This window comes from Notothenia coriiceps, unplaced genomic scaffold (assembly GCF_000735185.1).
Source record: "Notothenia coriiceps isolate Sejong01 unplaced genomic scaffold, NC01 NC01_scaffold00000339, whole genome shotgun sequence".
Taxonomy (NCBI): Eukaryota; Metazoa; Chordata; class Actinopteri; order Perciformes; family Nototheniidae; genus Notothenia; species Notothenia coriiceps.
Window position 1 is genome coordinate 2,557,255 of NW_011333040.1, and position 10,879 is coordinate 2,568,133.

At 42.8% G+C, this 10,879-nt stretch overlaps 1 protein-coding gene across 7 annotated transcripts in view; it reads left to right on the forward strand.

The window, feature by feature from the left end:
- The window catches only part of plekha5 (pleckstrin homology domain containing, family A member 5), an 85,013-nt gene extending 74,165 nt beyond the window's left edge, over positions 1-10,848 (forward strand). For 4 of the 7 annotated variants that reach the window (XM_010767662.1, XM_010767676.1, XM_010767692.1 and 1 more), the window contains 14 exons: positions 751-813; positions 900-980; positions 1,702-1,851; positions 1,956-2,057; positions 2,642-2,797; positions 3,407-3,553; positions 4,115-4,232; positions 5,088-5,203; positions 6,444-6,653; positions 6,753-6,914; positions 7,343-7,476; positions 8,251-8,393; positions 8,671-8,767; positions 9,797-10,848. In XM_010767662.1, the coding sequence (XP_010765964.1) occupies positions 751-813; positions 900-980; positions 1,702-1,851; positions 1,956-2,057; positions 2,642-2,797; positions 3,407-3,553; positions 4,115-4,232; positions 5,088-5,203; positions 6,444-6,653; positions 6,753-6,914; positions 7,343-7,476; positions 8,251-8,393; positions 8,671-8,759 (1,671 nt within the window). In that variant the 3' untranslated portion in view covers positions 8,760-8,767; positions 9,797-10,848. The remainder of the gene's footprint in view (positions 1-750; positions 814-899; positions 981-1,701; positions 1,852-1,955; positions 2,058-2,641; positions 2,798-3,406; positions 3,554-4,114; positions 4,233-5,087; positions 5,204-6,443; positions 6,654-6,752; positions 6,915-7,342; positions 7,477-8,250; positions 8,394-8,670; positions 8,768-9,796) is intronic. The other 3 variants (XM_010767683.1, XM_010767698.1, XM_010767668.1) reach the window with 2 other exon arrangements.
- The last annotated feature ends 31 nt before the right edge of the window (positions 10,849-10,879 follow it).

Below are 10,879 nucleotides of genomic sequence, written 5' to 3' on the forward strand. Positions count from 1 at the left end.
GCACCGTGACTTTTCTTAGTCAGGGTAGCAGAGGATGAGGTTTACTTTCATTACTTGTTTTTATATCTTGATATATGTTGACATCATTCTTTCATAGTATATCTAATATAGGTGTTGTAAAGTATAGTGTAGTAGCATCTCAATGCAGATATTGAACTGCTTGTCTGGATTTGAGCCTGAATTAAAGTACCTTAATGGCTATAACAAATGGTCAGTAGCATTACTACTATACTAAAAAAACCCTCTTAAGATCAGCTGTGATTACTTCAGTTGTTTTGGGCTTATCTTAAAGGAATACTGAACACAACACAACTCAGTTGAGCTCAGTCAGGCGGATTCCTTTAGACCAATTAGCTGCAGACAGAGCTTGTGCTGGAGAAAACACATTTGATGGATGCAGCTTATGTGCTGGCTCTAGAGTTTAGTTAGCGAGATTGTTTTACATGCTTTCCCCTTGCATTTCCAATAAAAAAACCACTGCTTTGTGCTGATGGAGACAAACAATTGTGGGTGATGAAACTCGAGTCCCCAGACTCATCAGAGAGGAGCCTGTGTTTAGACTGGCTGCTCTCCCACTGATGCTTTGCTAACTTAGACGGTCTGATTCTGTGAAATCTGAGTTTCTACTCAAGGACAAACCCCACCGCGGCTCAGTGGGAGAGCCTATCACGACACTGCATTAGATCTCCAGATTCTAATGTGTATGTGCATATTTGGTGTCTCTGTCTAATATCTTGTCTGTCTTCACAGTTAAGTCCAGAAGACTACAGGGAGCGCGCATATACACATATGCCAGAAGAGGTGGACATTGATGTAAGTTCTGCCTTTTGCTCTCATGACGTAATGTTCCACTCAACCACACAAGATGGCTCACATGTCTGTATTGTTTCTCTCTATAGACCAAACTCAGCAGGTTGTGTGAGCAGGATAAATTGGTGCAGACACAGGAGGACAAACTTCAGCAGCTGTACAGAGAGAAGGTGACCCAACACTGCACATCTGTCTTCATTTCATTCTCACAAAACACTTTGAAAGGCTTACTTAGTCTGGTGCCAAGTAGAACAAATAAACTGAAAAGAATACACAGTTTATGCTCTGTTATATGATAGGACTAGCTTATGGCACATTGTTATGCACAACACTGAGAGAGAGACACAACAAAAGGATTGTGCATCTGTTGTAATGCATAACTATAGCCTAGCTACTGGCATCCACTTCAAAGAGTCGTTTGACCTGCAAAGGATTTCAGGGACTTTTTATATTGAGGAAATCGGACCTTATATTGTCAGCAGACTTTTTGAACTGCATACAAAGATATATAATGATCATACTGCTGATACAATGAATGAATAAAGTGTGAAATCTAGCATGAAACATAGTCTATTTGGACTTATGCAAGAACCTATTTTGTTACAACTACAGCATCCCAACCATGCAGATCACGAAACGTAACTTTCAGGATTTAATTAAGATTGCAAATGTCAGGTTAAAAAAAGTGGTAATAGAAAGGGAAACATTTCAAAAGAACAATCAACAGTTTTAACAATAAAGAAAATAAATGACTTGCAGCCATTATTTTTTATGTATTACCTTTGCAAGATGTATAAGAGCTAAAAACACTGTGTGTGTGTGTGTGTGTGTGTGTGTGTGTGTGTGTGTGTGTGTGTGTGTGTGTGTGTGTGTGTGTGTGTGTGTCTTCAGCACACCCTGGAGACTGCACTGCTCTCAGCCAGCCAGGAGATAGAGATGGGCACTGAGAACCCGTCCGGCCTGCAGAGCGTCATCCAGCAGAGAGACCTACTGCAGAGCGGCCTGCTCAGCACCTGCAGAGAGCTCTCCAGAATCACAGCAGTGAGTCATGACGTTCACACACACTCAGGCTCTTCCTTTAGGAGTGCTTGAAAGACTGGAGGTTGTTTTGTGGATATTGTCATTCACAAAGTGTATCTCTCCAGGAGTTGGAGCGGTCGTGGAGGGATAATGATAAGATGGAAGCAGATGTGACTCTGGCTAACAACAACCTCCTGGAGCAGCTTGAAGCACTGGGAAGCCCTCAGGTAGGTTCATTCTTGAGACTGAAGCTCTGCTTGTGCTGTCTCACACAGTCATGATTTCATAGTCACACTTTGGTTGGAGTACATATTCAGCGAAAGCTTCAAAGAAATCTGAAAATGTGGCAGATTCCCTTGAACACGCTGTCATCGTTTTTGTCAACACTTTCTTTGACTTTGGGGAAAAAAGTAGATTTCTATGCTCCATAGCCCTTAGCTGCTGTGCGGTGGGAGGTATCGGAGAGATCAAAGCTCCACAGTGAGTGATTGATGACTGAAGCGATGATAGAGCGGCTCCTAACTAATTCTGTCTGTTATCTTATCCTTCATCATGGGAGAAGTGTAGAGACAGAGAAAAACAGTTATTCCTGTTTGAGCCTGAGTCAGAGCCGATGCTACAGTCACTCAGTGTATAGAAGTCAGAGAGACATCCTCATCCTCAGTGCCCTTCACGCTCAGACAAACCTGTCATCAGCAAGCAGAACATAATCACACATCTCTTTCCCTGTGACTGTCCAGAAAATCTAATGTAATCATCTGGTTTAATCAGGCGATTCGTGAACATGTGTGTGTTTCCTGTGCGCACCCAGACGGAGCCTCCCAGCCAGCAGCATGTGAGCATCCAGAAAGAGCTGTGGAGGATACAAGATGTGATGGAGGCCCTCAGCAAAAATAGAGCTCAGAGAAATGCTGAGGGTATGAACTTGTACGGGTCCAATAACAACTTCAGCAAGCACAAAAATGAGGTGAGCCAACATTAACAGACGATATTCATGTTCATACAGTCATTGAGCACTGAAGCAATAAGGGATTTCATAATGTTGAGGATAATTTACCCGTGTATGTCATTTAAAAGTCAAAATGGAAAATATTCTCTTGTTCCAGTCTCTCAAATGTGACCATTTTCTCTTTTTTGTATGATTGTAATCTGAATAACTTGGGGTTTTGAACTGTTTGTCTCACAAGACGCCAACATAAGGGAATTCTTGCTATTTTCCAACATGTTATTGACCAGACACCAAATCTATTAAATGAGGAAAATAGAATAAATCCTAAAACTAATCTGAAGTTACAGCCCTTCAGCTCGCTTTACCCTGATCTGCTGTAGTTGTGTTGCTGATGACCAATTTAAGATGAGTCCTCAAACTGCCAGCCCGGCTCATGGCAGTCTGAGTGCTGGTATCTGATTGGATGTGTCAGTCACGCGGCAGCAGCATCTCTCCGGCGTATCATCTGTTTTGCCCGCCCCCCTGGGCCAGAACCGCTCAGCACCAGATGCTGGTTGCCCTGAGCCGTGCGTGGTGGCGCCATGTGTCACATCTCCCTGTCCTGTCATGCCATGTATAATCCCCCAGGAGGAGGACTCGGTGCCCCCACGGCCACCCCTACCCCAGTCCTATGAGCCCAAACCCCCCAACATGCCCTCTCATACTGGTGTGCGTCCTTCAACCCTGCACCGGCCGGAGGACAGGAAGGCCAATCACAGGAATGGCACGCACAGCGTAAGCTTGGTGACCTTTGATTGACCCCGCCCTCTTCCATGTCATCACACGTCGCTGCTCGCTGTGATGGTTCCTCTTTCATTTTGACAGACACCTCATGGTTTTTGAGTTTCTTTTGGTTGTATCATACCCCCTTTTTTTCCCTTGACGCCATACCTCCATCATCCTCTTTTTTCAGTTAACAGGATGAAGCCTTACTCATGTGTCTTTTATTTATTTATTTCAATTGAGTTGCCTTCTTGTCTTCCTTTTCTGTGTGTCTGAGTTGAAAAGTAGTGATTTTTTGTGTTCTCTCCTTTGTTGCAAACTGGGCCATGTCTGACTGCTGCCTCCCTTTTTCTTTTGGCTGTAAAATGATGTGTGTTTTCTTCAAGTTCAAGCTGTCAACATTTTATTCGTCTAGATGGCCCAGTCTGTAAAAACACATCCTTTTGTACAAAAGGATGTGTTTTTTCCGCAGCCTTTGAAATCATTCTGCAATAGAAAATGTTTTATAGATCACTTTGGAATCAAATTTGAAGTCACTGCGTTTTGAACTTGGTCTTTCTTTCCCGATGGCAGGGCCCGGACTACAGGCTGTATAAAAGTGAACCTGAACTCACCACAGTGGCGGAGGTGGATGAGAGCAATGGAGAGGACCGATCTGAGCACGCTGATAGAGAACATTCTGGAAACAAAGGTACATTCTGCCAAGTACTATGACGCAAAATACTGATAATTGCAGTTTTCTATAAAATTATAAATTGTATTTACATTAACAAAATCTCAATTAGCCGATTAAATGATTACTGTGTGACCTCATAAACTTGTTTTTTAGCACTGATGGTTACCATGGTATTCACTCAGGCATCTGACACAGAGTATAAATACAATATCAGCCTTCTCCAAAGCATTAGGCTTGGCCAGGACATCACAAAGTAAATCTCATGGCAACCCTAACTTGGCGTGCAGGGGTTACCGTAGATACAGTGGCATTTACACAGAGCTAGCCATTTGTCTGGATCTATGTACACGGTGTAAATCCAAAATACTGCTCAGGTTTGAATATCAGTGCTGGGATCATTGACTTATTACAATATAAGTCGACTTTGTTGAAACCTCAGAGTACTTAATATTTTCTGTGAAAGGGGGTTAAAACAGCTGACACAGCGTAATGCAGGAGTTCTGAAGTTGAATGATTACACTGTAGCTCTTCTCTTGTTCCACACGGACACACAATCAATATTAGCAACCTACCGATGCTGCAAATGCCGCGGGAAATTCTGTAATTGTGAGGAGACCGTACTGAAGGCCAGATTTGACTTCACAGGGTTAAGCGTGGAAGGTCCTTGAAGTTTTGGGTCCTTGAGAAGTCTTGATTTTGATGTTTAAGAAAATGTGGGAACCCTGATACTGCTTTTTTCACGTTATTCAAACTCAGTTTTTACATTAACATTATTTTACCTAAACTACCATACTCATCAAAAAAGCACTGTGTTATGATGAGCAAATGCTTTCTCGTTGAACCATTCTGATCACTGACTTTACCTGCTAGGGATGTCCTACCCAGTGGGAATCGTCCCACCCAGGACCAGATCTCCGGTGACTGAATCTTCTTCAATACATTCATATGTCACCTTAAGGAAGAGCAAGAGGCCTGACCCCAGGACGGTGAGTCTGATAGAAAGTGTACATTGTTTTTAAGAACGTTTTTAAACTTTGTACACATCGCTGACACATATTGAAGTCTGTTGTTTGTAACTTAACTTTCGAATCTAAAAAGGGCTAAACTGTCTAGCACTTGTTTCCTAAATGAAAAACCATCTGTCTTTAACTAGTAGAGAAGCAGTAATTATTGATGTTTGCCCTTGTTTTCTTGTCTTGTTATGTTATCATTGTAAGCTGCAAACTGGCCTCCACTTAAAATGAAATTACTCCCCTCCTAATTGGTTGTTTTGGTTATTAAACTCTTGGTTGAAAGTTAGCATGTGGCTGAATACGCCGCTCATCACGTGACCATGGTGTGACTCATGTCCCTAAAACCAGCCGCTCATGAAATGGATGCCAAGCTTGGTTTATAAAGTTTCCAGCCTCAAACACTATCAACCTAAATATACTTCCCATGTCATTACTGCACCACACTGCAGGGTGTGTCCTCTTTTTAGAGCGTCTGTATGTGTTTGGAAATATTGTGGATGGACGTATAGTATAAATGAACCTATAAGAAGTGTGTAGAATGTCAGCTGCGCACACATACAATACTGAAGTCATAACTGCAGGCCATATAGCTTGCAGTTGAAAGGGAGTGTGTCACAGGCCTTCACAGTCCACTTGGATAGGAGCCTCTTGAACAATCTGGGCAGTGGAGGCTGCGTCCCCGGGCTCTGGACTGAATCCAGATCAGCCAGAGCCTCCAGCATGGCACAAACCTGAGAGTGAACAGCTTCTCTTCACTTCACTAACCATCATCAGCCTCTTCTACTCAGGCATTAACAGCCCCCCCCCAGCCTCTCTCAGTGCACCCGTGTGTGCCAGCAGGAGTGTGTGTGTGTGTGTGTGTTCACAGTAGCCAGCCAGTTTCTAACAGAGTGAACATTAAAGAGCCATTAGCTCAATATTGACTTCTTGTTTAAAGAAGCAACATGTTTGTTCTCTTCTATTGACTGAGAAATTGCAATTACTCATATTCAAACTGTTTTCAACAATACTTTGTATGCACTGCAGAAGCATTATGAGATCCGACCCGACCGCAGTATGACGCTACTTAGCTACACACCCAAACTGTGGCTTTGCGTAAAAAATCCCCTAATTGTCTCTAAGCATGCTCCAGTGTTATTAACTTCTATTTATTGTGTTGTTTGTGTCCCTCTGTGGTGTGCATGTGTGTATGGTTGTCCCCTCTGGCTAACAGGAGCGTCCTCACAGCGCGTTGGAGCAGCAGCTGTCAGCAGGGGAGAGCGGCCGGCCCAGGATGAGCGTGGAGGAGCAGCTGGAGAGGATCCGCCGCCACCAGCAGGGGACCCTCCGGGGGAAAAAGAAAGGCCACCACATCAGGGGGGGCAGCCAGGAGCCCACTCGCAGTCACTCTTTCACTAAAGAGAACCATTCTCGCAGCACGCAGGTATAGGAAGACTTCTGCACCTGCACAAGTTCAGAGTATATCAAATGCTGAAATCAGGTGACTCAATCCCTCTGCATTTTTTTTCGCCGTCTCTTCCAGTCACAACAGAGGCGTAGAGAGGATGTGATGAGCTTTGACATCGAGGCGCTGGAGGCCTCCATGAGGCAGCAGGAGCTGGTGCTGGAGCAGGAGACCCCGGCCGAGGAGATCGCCCGTCTCAAAGAAGCCTCGCAGGCGGACCACTTAAATATGGACCGGGAGGTGAGGCACAGCAGTTGGCTGTCTTACTCATCGAGAGGAAGTGGCAAACCCTGCAGGCAGGATATCTCTCAAAAGGGATATGCAGAACACTATATCTTTCATATGCTGCCTATATGTCACACACTTGGTATTCAGGTGTTTCTTGGTGCATGCCCTTTCTCCTGATTACATCAATAAACTCCTTACAGCTTGTTCCTATCTGATGTCTGCATGCAGCAGAATGTCTTGCATTAAGCATTACTTGCTCTAAGACAAAGCCTTCGGTGATGCTCCATTTTGTTATTCGACATCCAAAATGTGGAGCCGCCTCCTCCTCTGTACTGATACTGACGAGCATCTGATATTTGTATAGTCATGTCATTTTCTGATCGGCATTCATTCGTCTGAGGTGTGTTGTATGAATTGTTCTCTGTGTTGTGTTCCTCCAGCTTTCAGTGCCTGACAAAGTGCTGATTCCTGAGCGCTATGTGGAGTCAGACCCCGAGGAGCCTCTGAGCCCGGAGCAGGAGGCTGATAAGCAGAGGAAAGTTGATCGCATCAAAGCCCTCATTGCCAAAAACAGGTAAAGCCATCATCATGATCTGTTTGAGCTGATAACTTTTTACAAGCAAGGACCGGGCCTCTCAGAGCTTCGATGTTAACAATATAACATGTTAAGGATATTCGGACAAAGGACTAGCTTTGCAGATGGGCACTGATATTTCCCAGCTGAGGTCAGGCATGAAATCCCTTTTTAGAAGTGAGGGGTAAGTTTGCGGTCATATCGAGAACTCCCCATAGAGGGCTCAAAAGAGGCCATGATGCTCTTCCCATGCAGATCAGTGGCTTAGATTTTGGGAGAAAGCTCTGAGCCACAGTGACATTTTAATCTAAATGTCAGCCCTCTTGAATTGATTTAAAAGAGAGCGCCCTTCTGTCCTGGGGTAAGGGTGTTATTTCCCGAAACTATGTTAGTCAAAGCTGTAAACTGTCCGGCAGAGGCTCAGTCAGTAAGGGATTGGACTGGGAGCTGTAGGGTTGCCGGTTCAAGTCCCAGACCAGACCTCAAATATGAAGTGTGGACTGCTACTTGGAGAGGTCCCAGTTCACCTCCTGCCCTGCTGTGGTGCCTTTGAGCAAGGCACCGGACACCCCCCTTCCCCCCTCACTACAATAGCTGCCCACTGCTCCTAGTACTAGACTCCTGGTACTAGGATGGTTTAAATGCAGAGAACACATGTCACTGTGTGTGCTGTGTGCTCTGCATGCGTGACCATTAAAGAGCGTTTCATCCCTCCTAATTCTGTGTGTGTGTGTGGGTGTGGGTGTGTGTGTGTGTGTGGGTGTGTGTTCCCAGTATGCAGAATGTGCTGCCTAGCTTGGCTCTGAGCCCCGAGGAGGAGACTGAAGTGGAGGTGACAGCGCAGGAGAAAGAGAAGATGATTAATATCTCCTACGAGCTGGCAGCAGAGGCCTCCAAACGCAGCAAGCTGGTAGCAGGTACATCTCGAGAGAGAATGTGGGGCGGGGGGGGGGGTTGATGAGAGTAATGCATGTGATGAAACAAAAGCAAGTGTCAGCCTGCTCGCAGAGATCACTACTTTTCATTGGGGATTATGAAACTGCAGCTGCTTCCATTGTGCATGGGTTCAGTCATTTATCACTGTATTATAAATAGCTCTTCATTGTTTGTTGTGTTTGGCCATTAAGCTACTGATGTTGTGTTGTCATTGTGTGTGTGCCTGCCTGTTCCACATGTTGCTCTGTTTCCTTGCAGTGAAAAGCCTGTCGCCCTCATCCCCATCCCTACCACAGTCTCCTAACACACCCCAACTCACTGATGGCTCTCACTTCATGTGTGTGTAGTGGCTCCAGTAAGGCCTTCATCAACCTGTTTTGTCCTTACTCACAAATCTAAAGTGTTCTCAGTGTTTCATTGTTGTTTTTGGGGAGCATGTCAGAATAATGGGATTGATGATTAATTGTAGGAACATAAAAGAGGGGGAACCGTTGTGATGTGTTTTTTATGTGTTCTGTGTTGTTGAAGAAAAATCCATTTGTCCTTAATTGATCCTGTGTACATCACTCAACTCGATGTATCCGTAAGGGCCTTGTTTTTTACATTTAACACCATTTCTTGTTATATAATGAGACTCAAATGACTGCATATACAATCAGTGGCCACTTAACAACCCAATCCAATTTAAAGCACAGCTCAGCTATAAATTCTACCTTTTAACTTTATAATGAGCAATTTCTGGTGAAGATTGGAATGTCTGGATTCAATTATGTCTAGTGCTGGCAAGGATATTAGAAAAACATCTCATTATAACGCATTCTGGTACTAATTATAACCGCAGTGTGTAAATATATAACTCAATTAACACCTTACGGCAATGCCAACAAAAACTCAACTTTATAGGCATAATAGATTAGAATCAGAGTCAGAATACTTTCTATATCCCATGGGCAAATAAGGTTTGCTCCTTTTTTGAAAATAAATTATTTAAACAAAAATATGAAGTTAAAGTCAAAATGTGTCAAAAGAAAATTAGAATACAAATATTTATATCAATGTAAGAAGTTAAGTAGAAATGTGCACATTGTACTTATATAACAATAATAAATGTGTAAAAGGTGTATTTCACAATATATACAGTGGTGTAGTATTAGTAAAGATATTAGTGAAGAAAACCAGATTATTGCTTGAAATGTAGAGTAGGGCTGTGCAATTAATCGTATTTGAATCTCGATTACAATTTTAGCTTGCAACGATTACGAAAACAACGTAATCGAAATAAAACGATTATTATTATTTATTTGTGTTTTCAGTATCTAGTGTTGAATTTTGGGCATAATATGACCTTTTCCCTTATTTAAAATGTCCCCTTCTCTATCTGCAGCACAGGCCCTGGCCTCAGTAAGAACATACACATGAAGGAAACAGCAGTGGAGGTGTAACAGGTTCCTGAAGACTTCCCCATCAGCACAAGGCCCCAGCCTGCAGAGAGAGAAACTGCCCACTCTGGACTTCTGTATGCTCACTGTGACGTCTCAAGCCACCAACAACATTTTCTCTGTGACATTTTCTTTTTTGGGCGCCAGCTTTGATTCTGTTCTTGTTGCAGTTCCATTATCAGTTTTTACAATGCTTTTACGCTCGTTCTTATTATTTATATGGTTTTATTAGGTTCTTGTTTGGAAAGGGCCATCGTCTGTCTGTGTATATATGAGGCTAACGGACTGAAGGCCTGTAAAAAAAGTGTTTAGGCCACATTTTTCATTCATGTTTCACCACCTGTCCTACAAGGTTTCAAAAACACATCATTTTTAGCTCATTTCCATCTTTTATAAGTCACGCAGTTTGTTTTGCAAACATCGGTAATTACCCAACCATCCATATTTATCCGTTTATTGTAAAGAACATTTGTTGATACTAAAGATGACTTTATAAGAGATGTAGATCCCTCCATTATAATATACGGAGGAGCCACTTTATTGCTACAGACAAAGATTCATTGTAGTTTTCCTGTTTCTGGGTTGTAATTATTTAAAAAGGGATCTTCTGCAGTCCCTGTCGCGTTGTTGCCGACGAGTATGTGAATGTTTAAGTCACTCTATACTGTCTTTTTTTATTGCTGAGAGATATATTTAAACTGAGAGAAGGAAATAAGAGTTTGGTTCTATTTTATGACATGTTGGTTTGAAGTCTTGGAACTAAAAAAAAAGATTAGCACATCTGAAAAGCAATAAAAAGAAAACGTTTGTGGATCGAGGATTTCTTTTTGTGTGTGTGTACAAAGTGTAATTATCAGAGGTTCACTATGTATATAATGTACATGGTATAGCAGGATGGAAAGATGTATCCAACATATGGTTACGGACTAGATTTGATTTGAAAATGTTCATACTCCATCTGTTTTATATCATGTTAAATAAATGTTGCTGTTCTTAACAAGCGGTTGCATTTTGTTATTTACCACACC